Source organism: Lathamus discolor, chromosome 3 (assembly GCF_037157495.1).
Source record: "Lathamus discolor isolate bLatDis1 chromosome 3, bLatDis1.hap1, whole genome shotgun sequence".
Lineage (NCBI taxonomy): Eukaryota > Metazoa > Chordata > Aves > Psittaciformes > Psittacidae > Lathamus > Lathamus discolor.
Genome location: NC_088886.1, coordinates 122293160 through 122313826, shown reverse-complemented (window position 1 = coordinate 122313826; position 20667 = coordinate 122293160). Strand labels below are relative to the sequence as shown.

Sequence of the window (20667 nt, the reverse complement as noted above, 5' to 3'; positions counted from 1 at the left end):
CTACATCCAGAAGCTGTACATAGAATTATAGACTCGTAGAATCATAGAATAGTTAGGGTTGGAAAGGACCTCAAGATCATCTAGTTCCAACCCCCCTGCCATAGGCAGGGACACCTCACACTAAACCATCCCACCCAAGGCTTCATCCAACCTGGCCTTGAACACTGCCACAGATGGAGCACTCACAACCTCCCTGGGCAACCCATTCCAGTGCCTCACCACCCTGACAGGAAAGAATTTCCTCCTTATATCCGATCTAAACTTCCCCTGTTTAAGTTTTAACCCATTACCCCTTGTCCTGTCACTACAGTCCCTGACGAAGAGTCCCTCCCCAGCATTCCTATAGGCCCCCTTCAGATACTGGAAGGCTGCTATGAGGTCTCCACGCAGCCTTCTCTTCTCCAGGCTGAACAGTCCCAACTTTCTCAGCCTATCTTCATACGGGAGGTGCTCCAGTCCCCTGATCACCCTCATGGCCCTCCTCTGGACTTGTTCCAGCAGTTCCATGTCCTTTTTATGTTGAGGACACCAGAACTGCACACAATACTCCAGGTGAGGTCTCACAAGAGCAGAGTAGAGGGGCAGGCTCACCTCTTTCAACCAGCTGGTCACGCTCCTTTTGATGCAGCCCAGGATACTTGTTACCCTTGCATCTACCCTCTCTAGCTACTGTCTGTGGCTCCAGCCTTACTGATGACAAGGTTAGCAACTTTGCCACCCACTTACAGAAACGGGACTTTATTTCCAGCTGTTTGTGCTGGTGTCCCCCCACAGTATTCTAGTTATGTCAGTACACATTTGCAACATTATGGGCAGCCTGATTTGCCAGAGCTTGCAATAGTCCTAATATAAGAAAAACAAGCTTTGAAAAAGTTGCTGACACAATTGGACCTTATTTTTAAGCTATAGAAGAAATAGACATATCTCTGTATTTATAGATCTGGGATAGACATTGCTCAAGAGCAAAAAGAGTATTTTAAGTTGCTTTAGCATATTTTTCTCTGTCTTTTCTCACACATAAAGACTCTTGCACAGAGCATAGAGTGTCTGTTCTCTCCTGAAACTTTTTTTTCCGTATCTGGTGTCTACTTTCTCATACTGCCAGTGAAAAAATGCTTTCTTTTATCATCTGAAGTTACTCTTAACATATGGTGCCTTCTTTGGTACAGAGATTCTCACTTGATGTCTGTTCTTCCCCATTGATAAAATAAGACTTGGGAAGCCAATGCTGGGAAGTCAGCTACCAGTCCAAATAATCTGCCATGTGAGTAGGAGATCATCACCTTATTCCATCCTTTCTACCCACTCTGAAACTAAAACAACAGAGAGAACAAGCCCTGTGTTCAACATGAAGTTCTTGCTCTGACACAGAATTTCTAATACCAGGCCAAACACAGAAAGTAGGTCCCTAAATTGTTGAATTGACAGGAAATATCTTACAAAATTAGATAAACAATAGTTAAGTGCATGTTCACATGGCAGCTAGCCCATTAGGGTACTGAATCTGGATTTGGTATTGTCTGTTTCCAGCAAAGAAATGCAGATTTGCAGTTGAAAATCCCCATGGAGATGTAAGGGTTTGGAAACATTCCTACTGCATACTGTGTATCCGCGCAGGATTTGGGTTGCTTTAGTATAGTACTGGGAATATTCTGCTTCACTTAGGGTGCTTTGTGGAAGACCTTTCTAATAGCATCAATTAAGGACAAAGGATCAACATCGGAAATTCATATCAAAGGGAGAAACTATATCCATTTTTTAAAAATCTGTGTATTTCCCCCAATGAACCTGTGCAAGCTCTAATCACATCTATTTAATTACTTGACACATCTTAGAACAAAAGAGGTTCTAATAAAGCAAGTGAGAATTGAAAGCATGTAGCAATAACTATTGTAACAGTAGTTTTCAGTTAATTTTCAGTGTTTATTCAAATGTGTTCTCAATCATGTTTCTCTTTCTTTTTCATTAAAAGAAAATAATTGAACTCTTGCTACTGAGTACAGCTCCTGCTTTGTCTTGAAGCACAACAGTGCTCTCTGTCTTGGATAAACCATTGTGAGGTGTTCTAATGCAGCTGGATAAACAGTGTGATGCTCTGAATGCATCTTTACTGATTTTTTTTTTCTGAAGCTTGGTAGTAGCAGACCAGGGATTAGGCTCGTGGTTTCTCCAAACCACTGGGTTTACCTGATCTCAGACTACTTTCTTTCTTCTTCTTTTTTCTTTCTTTCTCTCTCTTTTTTTTCTTTCTTTTTTTTTTTTTTTTTTTAATAAATAGAAGAGCAAAGTTTGGCAAGAGGCAGAAAAGATAGAACAAGAGCAGAGGGTAGTTGTGCATCCAGTGTGAGTTGATAGTTCCTTGTGGTGCTGTAAGCATAGATGTCATGCTAAAGAGACTTCAGAGTGGGATCAGCACCTTCCACTTTGGAAGGCTCTGAGAATGGCAACTAAACAGAGTCAAATCTGCAATCCCCCTCACCTAGTCATGGACACAAAAGAATTCTTGGTAAACAGTGGGATAAATCCTCTTCAGCATCTGTAAGGGTAAAGGGTGTACAAAACCCTTCATCTCTAACAGGAAAATGAATCATGCATTAGCCTATATCTCTCCCTGCGTACTGGGACTCACAGTCTTTGCAATAGCTTTTAATTAAAGATGCAGCTATCTGACATACACTCTGTTTAATATGACAGTTGCTAATGCTGTCCACAATTTGGTGTCCCCCAATCTAAAGTGAAGAGTTGTCAGAGTGGGAGGAAATCATGGGGTGCTCTGGGAGAACTGTTCATTACTTTGACCACTGCTGGTCACACTTACTAAGAACCTGTTCGTGGTATCTATAGGAAAGAACAGATTTTTGCAAGACCAGGAGATCATTATAAAGTTTTTTAACTCAAAGCACGAACAGAGCTCAATTCTACTAATTGGATTGTAAAATCAAAAATAGCTTCATTATTACTGATAATATGATTATTATTTTCCAAAGGAGCTTGAAGCTTTTACAGTATCAAGCTCGTATCCTGCTACTTTCTTACCTATCAGTCAAGGCCACAGGGAGTCTTCCCCTGTGTACCAATAGCTTCGTGAACATTCGCTTTTCTGCCTTTCCATCTACCAGTAGAAAGCTTGGGGACAAATCTAATAACAACAGGACAGATTAACAAGTACGCACCAACTGCTTTATGCTGCCCCTACAACTGAAAGCGGCTACAAACCCAGTTTTGCCATCTGGTTTGAGGAACTGTGGGATTGCCTTGCCTGCTGATCAGAGCAGTACAGGGAACTGGATAAATATATATCAGAATCCTCTCCCTGGTGGATGATACTCTAGCAGTGAATGTCACCTACCTTATTGCAAACATCATTTCTTTCCCTGTGGAGGAGGGGGCAGGACTCCTTTTGAAGCCTACCATTGACATTTCTGTTTCCACTGTAATGAATCTGTTGCTGGTTTGACAGCTCTGAGGGTACAAACTTCCTCCTGTAACTCTTCTATGACAGGAGTTCAGACTCCACAAGCAAAACATGTAAGACTCTTTCGAAGGCATTTGTGGTGCTGATTTTTCAGATGTGGACAGCTGTCCCTCAGGAAGGACAGTTATCTGCCAGAGATAACTGCCGCTGAGCTGGATTTGCTTTGGAGCAGTAAAACAAGAGTACAAAGGATACAAAGTTCAAAGCTAAAAATTGGGAATTAAAAGCCACAGGGGTTAACTTCTCTGCCTTCTGTCACACGGGAAGCCCGTCCTGCAGTGGGAGTCCCGATCTGATGTGTTAAATAGGTATCTCGGTGGTTTCCATCTTTCTTTATCATACATTCTGCCCTGTGCTGCCAATCTGCTTTTTTTTTTTTTTTTTTCCCTTTATTTAGGCAGTTAAATATATTGCCTCCACAGCCCTTGGAGTTGAACCTGATCTGTTTGATGGGAATATAAAAAACAATAACAATGCCTCAGTCCACTGCTACAGCTAGGAATGAGGAAGACTTGCGCATTTCCTTTGTGCTAAGTGTGCCCTATAGCATAGTTACAGCGGTCTGGGGCCACTTTCTGTCCTATTTGCATGGGTTCATGCAACACGCTTGTGACCTTTCAGTGCAAGAGGGCAGAACATTATGTGAGTGATGGCGTGGTTCCTGCTTTATGTTTCCAGACTCTGGCAGCAGTTGTCTCACAGTCCGTCCACTCCTGACTGTAAGGAAACTGCTCTGAAGCCTGTTACTGCTGAAACTGGAACATGGTGTGCTGTGCTATTTGTAGTTTCCTGCTGCCGACACTGGATACACAGTTACTGTTCCTCTTGCTTCCTCCATGAACATTAGAATGGGTCCAAAAATAATTGAAGGCAGTATGTTCTGATGGAATATTTTTGTATTTGCACAAATTTCCTCCTTATTTTGCTTGCCAATTTTGATAGGGAGCATTTTGAGGCTGTTTCAGGTTCTTCAACTTGGCACCGCTGGGAGGCACAGGAATGCTCCCTGGATCAGTACGGCAAAAGAAGGTGTTCTGGCATCTGAATACAGGCTTAAAACACATTTTTAAGAATTAATATAGCATATGATAAAGGGGAAGTTCTGCTTTAACTAATGAAGACAAGAAGACCTTAAGGCTGTAATGGACAACAAAGCCCACACGTCTAGAAAAAAAGAAGAAAGAGGCCCACACGTACAGAAAAAGAAAAGAAAGCTGCTTTTTTTTTTTTTTTTAATTTATTTTTTGCTTTGATCCTCAGGAAGGTTAGGTGATAAGAGCCTAGCTGTCAGGAAATAAAGTAATTAAACTGTGCATGAGGTTCACAGACTTGCTGTGCAGCATGTTTCAAATGTGGCTATGCGATTACTTCTAAATGAATGTCTTCCTGGCCTGGCCTACACTTGTCTTGGAGTCTTAAAAGTGTATCTTAAATTAACCTTCATATCTATTTATAGGGAAACACGTAAGGGTGGGTGTGCAGTTAAGAGGCTGCCTCCTCACGAGCCGGTGATGGTTTAAGAGGTAAAACAGGGAGCAGGGTCTGTGGATCATTTCCAGGAGTATCAGTGTCATTTTAAACTGGGTCACCCGTCTTTTCTTTTTACATATCATGAACATTATATAAACTAATTAAGAAATGTTTTCCTGAACCTTCTTGTGTTGCAAAGGCCTTCCCCTTCCTTCAGGGGACTGGAGCACCTCCCGTATGAAGACAGGCTGAGGAAGTTGGGGCTGTTCAGCCTGGAGAAGAGAAGGCTGCATGGAGACCTCATAGCAGCCTTCCAGTATCTGAAGGGGGCCTATAGGGATGCTGGGGAGGGACTCTTCATTAGGGACTGTAGTGACAGGACAAGGGGTAACGGGTTAAAACTTAAACAGGGGAAGTTTAGATTGGATATAAGGAGGAAATTCTTTCCTGTTAGGGTGGTGAGACACTGGAATGGGTTGCCCAGGGAGGTTGTGAGTGCTCCATCCGTGGCAGTGTTCAAGGCCAGGCTAGATGAAGCCTTGTGTGGGATGGTTTAGTGTGAGGTGTCCCTGCCCATGGCAGGGGGGTTGGAACTAGATGATCTTGAGGTCCTTTCCAACCCTAACTATTCTATGATTCTATGATTCTATGATTCCATATTACTTGGCATTGGAATCCTGGATGCCTTACATCCTACACAGTGCTGAAAAGGGTTGCAAAAAAAAACCCCAGTCTCAAGCTGAGGAATTTTGCTCAATTTATTGCTAATCAACACAAATTTCTGATCTCAATTTGGGTGTTCAGAGGGAAAAGTAGGACACATTGCCATAAACAACTATTCTTCACAGAATGTATTTCCCTGATTTTTGTCATGGCTGATACCCAGTCTATCAAAACTCATCTGGTAGGGTGAAAGGCAGTGGGGGGTGTCAAGGATAATGAGTCTCTACTGCTGTTACAGCTGTTCCAGCATGAGCCACTTTTCATCTCTTGTGGGGGTGTCCCTGCCCCTTTGCCATGGAGGACCCCACAGAGTGTCTCCAGCCCTCAGCAGCACCATGTTCTTTCCCCAGCACCTTGTATCCAGGCGCTTCTCTGGCTGACAGATGTTTTGGTGCCATGACCAGGCTCTAGTGTGTGGGGTCCCCTCAGTGCCAGAGCTGGGACAAGTTTGGGATGGCTGCCCCACTGCTGCACAACCCATCAGTTGTGCCCGTTGCACAGGGGGGATGCACAATCACCCCTACACCCAGCCAAGTCAGCTCTTACAATCCTTTAAGCCCTGGGGAACCAGAAGTCCCTGTGAGGGGTGAGTTGGATGTTGCGGTTTTTACCAACAAGACTGTTCACTGAGGGGGTGCCATAGAAAGCAGGGGTGCTGCTAAGGAAACGGTGAGGTCCAGTGCCACCTGTGGAGCATCTGTCACCAGGTGGAGACAGGAGACACTGTCCGCCCTCCTAGCTTCCCACGATTGCCAACATTAAGGGAAAACATTGAACATGTTGATTCATGGGATGAGGAAAGAACCAGGACACAGGGGTGTGTGGTATTGGACACCCCAAAATCCAGCAGAGAGCTGATACCCTCGGTTTTCCATCTGTGCAGAGATCCCAGCTCTGGCCCCAAAGTGTCATGACATATCAGGAGTTTAAAGCTATAATTACAACAGAGCTGTGTCTCTGCGCCTCGAACACGGGTGATTCTGGTAGGGGAAACACCATGCTTCTGATACAAAGCAGAAAACATCTGTCTGGCTGTTTTGTTTTTAATGGCAGCTATTTGGAGTCACAGGAATGTCACACATTAGGCTAGGAATAGAACCAGGGTCTGTAATGATCACCAAACTCAAACAGCATTTTCAACTGACTGAAGTTATATCTGTCTCAGATTCTGCACACTGAAAGGAAGACCCCTCATTTGGTAACCCATTCTGGTCTTTTCATAATTTACACTATTTTTTCTATTTGTGAGACTGTTGTCTATTTATCTCTTTTAGTATTACCTTCCCTATCCAGCCGATTAATTGATTTGCACTTGGACAGCAAGCAGTTCTCTGTAGATGATCTGTGCCCAGGAAAGGCCATTTCCATTTTAAGGAACAGAAAATCTTGTCCATGAACACCTGAGTGTTTGTTGTCACATTTGGTGGAAAGGTACAATATTTCAAAAAGCAAGCAAAAAATGCAGATGCATAAAATACGCCCAGGTATCATTAGTCATATTTATGTGTTCAGGATCTGCAATTTTCTCCCACTTTCAACAATAAAATTATTGCTTCTCTGTTCAGCATTATAGAAATCACATGCCTTACTTCGTGCGTGGCTGTGGCTTGATGTCTGTCAGGAAGAAAACCACAGATCTCTTACTCTGGCATTTAGTAGGAACATTCAGCATGAGGATGTTGGAAAGGGTGCTCTGATATTAATACAAAGCCATTTGTCACATCACACATCTAGCTAATTTTCTAGCGGGTTGACAGTTGGGCCCATTGTCTGGAATAATTTAATGTACTGTAGCTTAAACTTACTGTACTCTATGAATCATATACACAGATATTTATAATGGAAAATCTGTGTTCATGCAGCATTGAGGTTACGCAAATACAGCTGTGGGTCTGAACCTTCAGCTGGTGTAAATTGGCCTCATTGGAACGACACCAGTATATCCTGGCTGTAGACCGTGCCGAGCACATGTGAAAGGGAAAGATCTGGCAGAAGTATCGCCTTGTCCGTCATTGTCTGTAAACAAGAGACAAACACAAAACCAAACACAACTTTGTATTTAAGCTCTGGCTTAGCAGATCATTTAGATGTACACTGAGTTCTATTTTAAACCTACAAGTACTTTGATTTAATTAAGACTGTATTTATAGAGCGGTGTAGAGTGGTGATAGGAATTACAGCCAATTGGGATTTTTTTCTGTTGAAGCAGTTTTCATCAAATTTTATGATTCATGACAAAAATGAAATGTGCTATCAAAGTTTTCTTTAAGTCCAAAATTTATCCTGGGACCAGTATTCTCCTGTCAAGAACAGCCTTTTTCCTAGTGACCCTTCATGTAGCTAACCCAGTGTCAGGCCCTGATGGGTGCTCATGACCCTGACCAGCTTCACCTGCAGCTTTCCCATCCCCGCTCATGGGCCAGGAGCCCTGTTCCAGCTCAGCTATGTAGGTCAGCCTCCAGGCTTGCTACAGTGCTGCCCGAGCTATGGGCTCTGATGAGTTGGACACTGATCCATTGGCTGATTTTCATGCATTACCTGGGACCTGCCCTGGACCTGTGCTGTGATCATGGGGTTATGTCTGAGCCTAGTTATGTGCACTGGACCTGATGCTGACCAGCTGATTGACTTCATAGTGTAATCTTGGACATGTCTTGTCACCCACAACTTGCTGATGGTCTCTTGATTAAACCTGTTTGCTGTCAGACCTCAGGGGCTGTGGTACAGGCTCTGACTAATGAGGCCCCTGTCTTGCCTGTTGGGCCTTTGTTTCTGGCCCTTTATCCCATAGGGAGCAGCTAGCCTGAACAGCCAGCTCCAGCCCTCTGTTTTGGTGGACTTAGCTCACAAGCCTGAGTGGAGGGATTTTTCCATATTCCAGGTAAATGAGTCTTCAGACTGCTGGCTCTTTTCATGTGTTGCTTTGTGGAGATGTTGCTCTTCTGTTGGCCTTTTCCAGATGCACAGGTGACCTAGATATGGCTGGTTCCAACTAAACTGTAGTTATGACTCTCATCTGGAGGTACAAGGGGACTTTCTTGATTGATTGCCCTTTATAAATGTAGCTCACATGCAAATCTTTCCAGGGTGAGACCCTTACATATCAGTAAATACTGTGTATGTACCACAAGTCTGTTGCATAGTGTTCTTTTCCTTTTGGGATGGTTTTTGGGTTTTTTTTTTTTTTTTTTTGTTCAAATACTGGTAAGTTCAACTGCAAGAGATTTAAGGAAAATGGCTTAATTTATCTTTGAGTTGTTTTGAATAGTTGCGCTCAATGAGATAGGAATAGACCTTGCAGCTGGAAACTTAGTAAACCTCAAGAGAGGGACTCTGGCAGGTACTGTTCTGAGTGTATTACAGTAGAATCATAGAATAGTTAGGGTTGGAAAGGACCTTAATACCATCTCGTTCCAAATCTCTGCCATGGGCAGGGACACCTCACTCTAAAGCATCTCACCCAAGTCTCCATCTAGCCTGGCCTTGAACACTGCCAGGGATGGAGCATTCACAACCTCCCTGGGCAACCCATTCCAGTGCCTCACCACCCTCACAGTAAAGAACTTCCTCCTTATATCCAATCTAAACTTCCCCTGTTTAAGTTTTAACCCGTTCCCCTTGTCCTATCACTACAGTCCCTACTGAAGAGTCCCTCCCCAGCATCCCTATAGGCCCCCTTCAGATACTGGAAGGCTGCTATGAGGTCTCCACGCAGCCTTCTCTTCTCCAGGCTGAACAGCCCCAATTTTCTCAGCCTATCTTCACACGGGAGGTGCTCCAGTCCCCTGATCATCCTCGTGGCCCTCCTCTGATTTGTTCCAACAGTTCCATGTCCTCTTTATGTTGAGGACACCAGAACTGCACACAATACTCCAGGTGAAGTCTCACGAGAGCAGAGTAGAGGGGCAGGATCACCTCCTTCGACCTGCTGGTCACGCTCCTTTTGATGCAGCCCAGGATACGGTTGGCTTTCTGGGCTGCGAGCGCACACTGAAGCCGGCTCATGTTCATTTTCTCATCGACCAACACCCCCAAGTCCTTCTCCGCAGGGCTGCTCTGAATCTCTTCTCTGCCCAACCTGTAGCTGTGCCTGGCATTGCCCTGACCCAGGTGCAGGACCTTGTCATGGTTGAACTTCATAAGGTTGGCATCAGCCCACCTCACAAGTGTGTCAGGGTCCCTCTGGATGGCATCCCTTCCCTCCAGTGTATCAGCCGAACCACACAGCTTGGTGTCATCGGCAAACTTGCTGAGGGCGCACTCAATCCCACTGTCCGTGTCAGCAACAAAGATGCTGAACAAGACCGGTCCCAACACCGATCCCTGAGGGACACCACTCGTTACTGGTCTCCAGCTGCACATTGAGCCGTTGAGCACAACTCTTTGCATGTGGCCATACAGCCAATTCTTTATCCACCAAGTGGTCCATGTATAAAATCGATGTCTCTCTAGTTTAGGGGGACAATGAACCCTCCCTGACCACACTGGAAAGGTTTAAATACCTGGGAGGAAAACTTTTCCAACTTCAGGGACAGTGTTGACCTAAAAGCAAATGTGTATAAACTGGCTATAAATCTGGTTTAGGTCAGAGAGTATATGAAGTTTTCCTCAACAGGAGTAGAAAGTTTCTGGAACTGCTTCTCATAGGAACAGCTGAGTTGTGGCACTTGTTTTCAGGTGGAGCTTTGTCCCTTTATGGAAGGAAATTTTATACTGTGGTTAGCTGCCAAAAGCAGTGACTGGACTTGACCCGAATGTCTCTTTGGGACTGTTTTCTTGATATGTATCCTATGTTGTTCTTCAAGACTGTGTGGTTAAAATGGTTATCATTCTGACCTTACCCATATGAGTTTGATATTTATGGCTCAGAACTTACAGAAAAGATGATTTATTACAAGCAGGTTCATAATTAATTTCAGTCCTAATATAGTATTAGCTAGTTTTGAGATTTATTATTTTTAGCATGTATAAACAATTTCATTAATGAATATATTCAGTTCACTAGCTGCCAAACCCATGAAGGCTGAAATCTTCTCATCAGTATTGCTTGGTATAGGGTGTACTGCCAGCTTTGTGATGGGAACATCATCCTGTGGTGCTCTCCACCACTGTTTCAGAATCCAGTACTAATGCTCCTCAGTGAGCTCTGATAAAAGCTGGAGAGCAGAGGTTATTTGAAACGATGTTATAAATCTCATTTTATCTGAGGTGGGGCTGGACTGCACACAGCCTGCATACATGCTGTTCCATATCCGTGTGTTTCTTCTCTGTTGTCAAACAGCTGTTCTTTCCTTGTGCTCACTAGCGTGCCAGATGTTACAAATCCAGGGAAAGTATGGACTCACATTCTTCCTCCTTAGGACTTACTCATGACCAGCTTGAGACCTGCTGTATGGTCTAACACTTAACCTAGATTTTCTAGTAACTCATCATCTATGCTGACAATACAAGAGATTAAGAACTCATTGCCAGCACAACTGGTATTTGGGATATGATCTGATGCCCTAACTCTCAAGTGGCTTCGAGACAACATGTGTAATAATTACTGGCACATGCATGATTGTTAATGTCGTTAGGGTAGATGCTTTAGCAAAGCATTGGGCAGAGACTCTTTAGATCATTCTTAGTTCTTCTGACTCTTTCATAAGAGACTAATTTTCTTAATTAAATGTAGTACTTAACATTTTTCAGCATATGCATCCACTGTCCTTTATGTTTTGTTAGAAAGGGGGACTACAAGAGATAATAGCATTAAAAGTTTATCTTCTGTTTTAAGTATGTTTAACCCCTTTCCCCAGCTACTTAGCCACTGGAAAACTCTTAAATTACTTAATTGGTCTCCAGTTTATCTACAGCAACGTGGAGAAATGCCAGTCTGGGAGACACTGAGGACAGTCAGTTCATGTGTTTTAAGTACTGTAATATCCAGTCTTAGTTATTCTGCACTCCAGTTTAGTGTGAATTCGTGACTGCAGGAATGATTAGCAGACTTAAGAGAATTAACTCTTTGGCAGTCAGCATGACTCCAGCAAAGAAATAAGTCAAAGAAACAATTAAAGGTCCATTAATTTTATGATAATCACTAGGCTGGGTGTGGGGGCAGTCTTTTTCATGAATGGTACAAAATAAATTCATACAGTGCTATATAGCAATGTTATAATGACACGGAAAATCTCAGCTGAGACACTGTATCTGGTTTAAGCTGATCTCATAGTGCACATTCTCCAGAGTCTGATATTTACTATATTAAAAACTCATTCCTTTTGATAAGTTAGTTTCCCTGTCAGTGATGTTAAGCATTTTTTCCAGGAGCCCAAGTTAGCTCCTTGAAACTGCGGAGGCCCTCACAGGATTTAGTAAAATAGCAATTGTTGTTGGGTTATTGCCATGCTCACGTCCTTAATGGTGTGCTTTAATTAAGCCAGCTGGGCAACACACTTCAGGAACACAGGAAGCATCAGCATTTCTCATGTGGAAAACAAACTTGAAAGCTTTCAGGAAATATTACTAGTAATATAGGTCAGGCCAGACAATGTTCACAGACCTTCGTATTGAAACCTCTGGCCACACAGTGCATACTCATAGCCTCATCCACCATCTGGTATTTTCAGAGCCTCAACTTCCAGTCATCTTATTATGAGACAGTTGTGTCAGTCTGCTTTAGACTTTGCGGTCAAAGGAAAAAGTTTGAAAACACAATCCAGTAGATCTCAAAAGCAAATAGGAACTTGCTTGTATGTATTTATTTAAATCCCATGACTGTTGAGCAAATCTCATGATCTGTGGGACTGTGAGATACTGTTTTCATGCATCCTTGATTAGGAGGGTGAAAATACAAGGTTTTCTATGATTCCAGACCTGTGCAGTAGAGAAAATCCAATACTCTCTTCTGGTGCGTGGGGAAAATATCTATAGTTAAGTAAGCATTAAACAGAAATGCTTGAGCAGCCTCTGACGGAACCAGCTGTGGAAACGAGCCATGTAGGCAAATCCAAGTGGTACTGTGCTATTTTGAGGGTCAGTTAATATTCCACACAGCACTGGACTGCACCATGCAGAAGTACCAGTTCATCTGGAACTTATTTGAGTATGCCCCATCCCTGGCAGTGTTCAAGACCGGGTTGGATTTCAACCTCATCTAGTTGAAAGTGTCCCTGCCTGTGGCAGGAGTGCTGGAGCTAGGTGATCTCTAAGGACCTTTTCAGTTTGGAAATCATTCTATGACTTTGTGATCTCAGATATAGTAACGCATTGCTTAAAGTAGATGGGTCTGCCGTCTTGCCGAGCTCTGGTCACTGTGTGAAATGAGCGATTATAAATACTTCCTATTATTCATTAAGATTAGAGCAATGAAAGTTTTTATAGAGCAAAGTGCATGATTAACCCTACTTCAGACCATAGTGAATCTGCATCTTTTGACTGCACTCAGTCCTAGGCATCTTGCTTTATTTTCTCCCTGCTCCAAACCACACGAAACTCAAACCTCTTCATTCTGTAGGCATTCAAGTGAGACTTGAGAGCATCAGGGAGAGACTTCAGACCATAATGATAATTTGCTACAGGTATAGGCCAGCTAAAACCAATGTATTTTTTTATGAAGAGTTATCATAGAGAGATTTAAAGACTAAACTGAAATCGAATCTCTTCTAAAATCTGCTGTTGTCTATTAATAGAAGTTTTAAAAACATTGTTTTGGAAGGTGGTACTGATCTCATCATTGAGGTCTGTTAAGTATTCCTCAAAATTCTTGAAGGTCATTCCTTCAACTGCTATTGTATATTTCAATTTATTAAAGAAGACAAAAAGGCTAATCATCTCTTAAATGTCCTGTTTTCTTTCTTTCTTTGATAGCTTATTACTGTATTTTAAAAGGCAGATGCATGGTTTAACTTAACCTAGGTTCTCATCCAGTCATATATGTATAGATTAGATGGAGGAAACGTTCCCTATCCACAGAATAATAGATTACTTCTTTAAATTACTTGTCTTAAAAAGTTCCTGATTTGGCTTTGCTGAGCATAAAATATTAGATTTACTGTTTATTTTTAGTGGATTGCTGCCAATTTTCTTCTCTTGAATGTCTTTACATTGTTTAAAGCATTAAAAAATGTTCACAACATGTATCTACTTACAAGAAATCTGTGTTGGCTTCTCAGCAGAGATGTTAAAAGCTTGTTGTTGGGACATGAACTTTGCTGTTATGGAATTTTTCTTTCCTTATTGGCTTTATATCTTTTTTGTTTTTTAAGCCCACAACTGTGGCAAATTATCTAATGCTAATGCTGCTTATTAAATCTTAATAAAATGAGAAAAGGAGATCCAGTGAGAAAGCTTTAGGTGTCTCTTCAGGTTATAGTATATTGCTTCATTCTGCTTAATTGTCAGTAATATTTGAAACCTCTCATCCTTGCAAAATCTTTTTATTTGTACTTTTGGAAGAAATGGTGATCTTGGTCACCTCTATGGGTACAAATAGAAAGTAGCTGTGTCAATGATACTACTTTGGGCTTGCATCATTGTAACTTGAACAAAATTTAGCCTTTGAGACTATTCATCAACACAACATACAAGCTACTGTAGGCTCTGTAGTTGTAAGCGTATTTTCATAAATAAAAGATTAAGAAGTCAGATGTAAGTGACAGATTTTTTTGGGACTAGGTCAGTGTAGTGTGTCTGGTGACATTGGAGCACTTGCAGTGTTTATTTGCTTTTCAATGAACAGGATACTCAGTGCTATTTCTGCAAATCCCCTGCACAAAGCAGTGCATTCCCATGCTGAATTGAGCGCTTAGCATGAAATGCTGGGTTTATCGAAGGATTCCTAGGTGACCTACACAGGGCCTTTAAGAGCACTGTCTCTACTGGGAACAGGTAACTGACCCTGAGAAACTATAGCAACATACAGTGCCTGAGCAGTGAATTCTGAGGATTCTTCAGCTGTCACAAGTCCAAAATTATCATTCATTGCTAAACAACAAAACAGCTCTTGACTGGAATACATGTAAATGTTATAACAAAGATCCTTTGACTGTAAGGTAGTAGTTTAGAAGCTGCATTTTCACCCTTTCTCTAACACCAGGAGCTGACCTGACCTAACCTCCACTGCCCCTATAGTTAGTTTTTTGGTTTGTTTGGGTTTTTTTTGTTTTTTTTTCTTATAATGAATAAAGTTGGGTTTGTTTTTTTTTATCCTGAGAGAGTCCTTATTAATGTACCCAGCTTGCTGGGATGGAGATGAGGGCACATGGTTTGAAGGGACTTAGTAACAGGAATGTCAGTGGAAAAGAAGAAACTGGAGAATGTAATGCCCATAGAGCTGTAGGCAGGAGTAAAGAATGAAAGTTTCTCACTTTGAATGCATTTAGTCTCTAACACAACATGCAACAAGCCAAAATGTAAACGCACCATCTTCTAACTGAGTCGTGACTGCTTATGATTGAATGTGCTGTAGATTGAAATATCACATTAACGTGCTGCAAAATAAAGGATGAGTTTGATCAACTTTATTGAATATATTTCTTTCTGTATCTGAAGCACTGTACTACACCTTTTGTTTGGAAATACATATGGAAGTGGAAGAAGTTGTAACATGTACTCTTTATGGATATTAATAATTTATTTTTTTTTTTCCTCCATCCACAAAATAAGTGGAAGATAGACTGGGTTCTGGCTTTGGAATTAGAAATATCTAGGAAATGTAAGTGTAGGAGGTCAACTGGCTACTTGAATGAAACATTTGGAAACTTAATATATAAATGAAAAAGAAAGGGGGGTGAGAAAATAGCATCAGTAATATTTGCAGAAGTTTGGGTCCATTTCTGGAAAAGTGCACTTTATGAACAGCTAGGTTTTCAGTCAGTGAAGCAACCCTTGTTTTTTAAGTCCCTTTGCTGCCATCTTTCTATACATGAAATTCCCGTTACTTATAGGAAAAGACTATGGGATCAGCTTACTGAGGAGCATGCTTTATGAATTATGTTTCCTGACCTATCATTCTGTTAATAATGACATATGGTGATAACTTGAATGCTTCCTTTGCTCAACAACATCTTATTTTTATGAGGAACATAGAGGAGGGGGTTTTTTTGTTCATGTTGCATATACATCTGCCTTGAAACTCTGAGTTTTTACATTCTGCACTGTCTCTTCTTGTTTTTTTGATCCCTAACACTTTTTTCCTCTGTCCTGTACAAATATTTCTAGATGTTCGACTGGATCAGCCACAACAAAGAATTGTTCCTGCAGAGTCACACGGAGATTGGTGTGAGCTACCAACACGCCCTTGACCTACAGACGCAGCACAATCACTTTGCCATGAATTCCATGGTGAGTTGAGGGCACAATGTGAACAGTGGGTCTATGCGCATGAGTGAGGAGAGGGCTGGCACATGCGGCCACCTCCAATTCAGAGATCACTATGGACCTGTGAGAGGTGAAGTGAGAAGAGTCAGGCTGGGCTGTGACAGCAACCCTCTTTCTGGAAGTGTTGCTCTGTCCACCCAGACACTCATATACGCATATTTCCTTGACTTAATAGTAGCACAGTCCTGTGGAGCTCGTTTACACTTTGGAGAGCAAATACAGTACTTTTAAAAGTTTTTGACATTTCTTTGACTAGGAATTGATGAGAGCTGTAGGTGGTACTTTAATAATTCCTGCTTTTTCCCCCAACACCCTGCTAAGGTACTTTTCAAAATCTTGAAAAAGAGACAGCTCTCAAGTTGTCAGTTGTGGCCACAGTGGCATTTTGGCTTCTTCCATAGTGAATTGGTCAGTCTTTCTGAATGCAACTCATTTACCTTAGTGTTTTTAAAGAGAAAAAAAAAAGCATCATTATAATTTATAAGTCCTTTGCTCACTTTCTTATTCTTTCCAGGTATAAGGTGTTTGTTCTGGAAACTGCTCTGCTTTCAGCACAGAAATGAGGACAGAATGTATTGGTGTTTTAATTAGTTCACTGGGTTAGAAAGATGCCTGCATACCCCTGCTGCAACTGCACAGTATAGAGATGACCCCTCTCTGGATGCTCTCTGTCAACTACACAAAAGCTTCCCCTGAGTAAACCAACTCCTATGGGTGTACCTTGTCATACTGTGCATGGTCAGACTAAAGTTGCACTGGGGCTGAGACCTCAAAAGTGGTGGTTGATGTTTAAGTTGGTGATGTAAGTCACTAGACCCTCACCATACTATGACACCAAAGGGCAAGGTACTTGAGAGCAGCACTCTGAAATGTAAAAAAAAAAGCCCTGACTACCTGAGGTCGCTAAAGACTGCACACTGCTTTCATAAGATTACAGGTGTTAACCCTGGTAGTCTGGCCCAATTCCAGACTAAGTAATTAACTTCTCTGACCTAAATTCCACACAGTGTTTCCACCAACCTAGTTATTCCTCACTTGAGCACTGTGGTTCACTAGGGCATTGCTTAACGGTGGAAGATGAGAAATGTTTATAATGTCTATTAATGTATCCATTGTGATCATAATTGAGAGGAGCACTGAAAAACAGACTGTAGGCACCTGAATCTTGCCATCACAATGCCATTCAACAAAATACAGCGTAGCACCGCCTCTGTATAACACTGCTGCTCGGAGAAGCAAATAAGCATGTCCTGGAGGTTAGTGCATTAAAGTCATTTGGCTTATGAAAGATGCAAAGTTGGTCATAATTCTTCAGAAAACACTATTAGAAGAGGCAAGCTGGAGGACCTCCCCTTATCTTTTTTCTGTTGCTGTCTGGTATTATTTTCTTAAAATAACTGGGAGCTAAACTTGGAGAGAGAGAATTGTTATTAATAGAAAATTAAGGAGTGACAGGGAGGGTCTAATTAATAGAGGAAAAAATCTTTTCCTCCATTATTCTTCCCTCTGTCCCCAAGTGAACTTTTTGGGGGGATTGGAGGAATGCAAAGAAGTGAGACATTTCCAAAGATCTTGGAAGAAGTTCTTGCGACAGAGACCTCTCGGTGGCTGCACTGTGGCTTGTAGCTGTGCCATCTCACCATCTCAGTGGTGTCAAACTCCTCTCTAATAGAGCTGTCCAGCAGAGGGACCTTTTTGGCTGAGGGGAAAGTGCAGCACGTGATGAGCCTCCCTTTTTGTGCTGTCTCCAGTATAACCCACACATATGGAAGCCCATAGTCAGCATGAATCAGTCTGCAAAGATTGACTCCTCCATCTCTTTAGCATAGAGGATCTATTTGGAAAGGCAGTAATGCTGGTAGCTTTAGCTTTCGACCTATAAATACAGTGAGAGATGGTACTCAGTTCTGCTCTAATTGATTGGACTAAAATATATGACTCTGTGTAAGAGTCCTACAATGTAAAAAATATGCCAATAACAGTATATATGTTCTCAGATAATCCTCCTCAAAGGAATATAACTCAAAGAGAGCAGTACCTCTGCATGTTATTTTTCATATCCTACTTTTCTTTAGGCTTTAGTTGAATTTTAGACCTAGAATCCCCTATGATGATGGGGTGATGTCCTCCTTTTGTTTTGGATCAACACTGATTCATGCAGCAAGCGGGCAAAGTTAATTCAGCTTGGATTTCTATTTTAAACAATTCTTGTGATATGCTCTCTCAGTAGGAGCTTTTTAAAAAAATTCTTCGACAGATTTTGGTTGTCAAAGGTTGTGTAAGGAACTGTGGTATTGCTGTCAGCAGTAGGGCAAAGTCAGGCTAAAAAAGACTGGCTTTTGGGGGTTGTTTTGTTAATACATTAAAATCAATATTGAGAGAAGATACAGAGAAGGGCATGTAGCTGAGGATGGCTGCATCTTTTACAGAGAAAACCCTTACAAACTTCAATGGAAACTGGGTCAGATCTTGCATCTCGAAGGTGTTTTGCTTTGATTGTTTCTATTTTATTTTTTTATTACTTTTATTTCTTTTTTACCTTTAAGCCAGGCATAACTAATAATAGTTAAAATATTTCCTTCAGTTCCTCTAGAAAATACACTCTCCAAATGTTTATTGGGTCATGCCTTTTGCACATGCCCTTCCTATACTTCTCTATAGGCATGCTGTGACCAAAGCTTCTTCTTGGGAAAACAATTTATTACTCTGTTTTTTACAATAATAATTCTTTTTTTTCCTAAATGAACAGTGTGGGATGTGGAGAAGTCATGTATTTGAGGTAGTAAACTATAGTGGGCTGTTTTTCTTTCCAGTAAAGACCATAGGGTTTTGGAGATTATTTTTTTTTCTGTGACTCAAGGCAGTGCCTGTTTTCACTTCAGTTTCAAAATAAATTATGTTAGTCTTTATCACAGCTGTACAGTGTTTATACTGAAACAATAATACTTTGCACAAAGACAAATCTTCAGCTCCAATGCTTCAAGTAATCTCAATCTAGTAAATTCACTAGAGAGAAAAAAAACCTGTTTCAATACGACACGAAGCATACTGGTTGTAGTTCTGCACTTGGATACTTGGTATATGTCTCATTTGGTCTGGCTGAAATGATTTGTATTTTCTTTCTTGGAATTTTTTACACCTGGATCCATTAACCTCCTTAAAGAATGAGTTATTACTTTCTGTGGGATGTGTGTAAAAATGGCCGTGTTCAGTGGTGGCATTGCTGCCTATCCTGCTGTCCCAGAGTTAGCTATCTGACACTAGATGGAGGTGCATGTTGTCCTAAGAAAGTCATAATAAATTTCAAGCACATTACAATTATCGTGTAAAGGCTAATGATGTCTATTGAAAAGTCCCAACATTTATCTTGTATGAACAGTATTTTTCTGAATGTAGGCTGAGTTTAAATGCCATCCAATATTATTCTGCAACAGGCTACATATAATTGGTCTTCTTATAAAAACTTAAAGGTCTTAAAGATATCTCATGAGTTTATTTTGTCACTTAAAACCTTCTGCTTTGGATTTATTCATTAGGTTCATTGCACAGATGGTTTCTCACAGTAACAGAGTGCAAGCTGGTTATTTTTTATTTTATTTCAAAGAACAACTCTTCAATAATCAACTTTCACCTTCAGTTAATCTGCGAATCCCTTCCTTTGCAGGCCACCTTCACTGCTTGCCATCACAGTATCTCAGCTAGTTCTCTAGGAAATGAGATGAACACAGCCAAATTCCTTGTAGATTTAATGCTTCTCACTGCTTGTTTTTCTTTTGTGAAGAGAATACCTGTAAGGTATTCTTTTTATGCATATATCAGAAGAAAGTATTGTTCCAGCTACAGCTGGAGAGTTTAATTAAGATAGAAGGTCTCGCAGCATGCCCTCTAGATGATCAGGACTGAATTAGTGTATTTTCCTGCAGGAAATGGTTCCACATTTGAAACTCCACAACTGTCAATGTGTATTGCTGAGACTGAGGACTGTTATCCTACCAAGTGTTAGGGACCTTGGCAGTGATTGCTTAAAATAGAAGGAACACCTGTGTTATAGATATTGATGATCAGAATCAAGGCCTTGTTTAGGTGACAGAGACGGACAAAGAGGGGTATATGCACTTGCAAGGCATTACATGTCTTTGCTAAACTGTAGAAGAAACTCTTGTGTATCATGATGCTGATGTATGTGTTGGGAAATTTTTCCTTTTTTTCCAGTCAAATGATTTTTAGGAGGCAAAAATCCTGGGTTATGGCTCAAGTTTCAAAGTTGAAATAAAGTCAGTGAAAAATTACCTCTAACATGGAAAGTAATTTTGGAAAGTCTGCTAATACGCGTAAATGAAAGGTTTATCAATGATAAAGAATATATATTAGCCAAAAATTGGTTGTATCCTAGTGTCACAACAACAGAATTTCAACTGAAATGCTTTTAACTTTACTTCTAGACATTAATATATTGTTTTCTCGTTGTTTGACCTGTTAGAGTCCTATACAGCCATAGATCAGTCCTCTTTGGGGATGCCTCTCAGTTTTGAGAAAAAAAGATGAGGCCTTAGGTTATAGTTAAAGTGAGACTTTCTATGAACCTGCTTGTCTTTTCCATGTGACTCAATGTAAAAAAGGGAGTCTCCATGTTCTTT

The 20667-nt window shown here is 41.2% G+C and overlaps 1 protein-coding gene across 15 annotated transcripts in view; it reads left to right on the top strand.

The window, feature by feature from the left end:
* KALRN (kalirin RhoGEF kinase) overlaps positions 1-20667 on the top strand; it is a 521871-nt gene that overhangs the window by 218311 nt on the left and 282893 nt on the right. For 14 of the 15 annotated variants that reach the window (XM_065671413.1, XM_065671394.1, XM_065671393.1 and 11 more), the window contains one exon: positions 15872-15994. In XM_065671413.1, coding sequence (XP_065527485.1) covers positions 15872-15994 — 123 coding nt within the window. Of the gene's footprint in view, positions 1-8491; positions 8550-15871; positions 15995-20667 lie in introns of those variants that run through there. The other variant, XM_065671400.1, reaches the window with a different exon arrangement.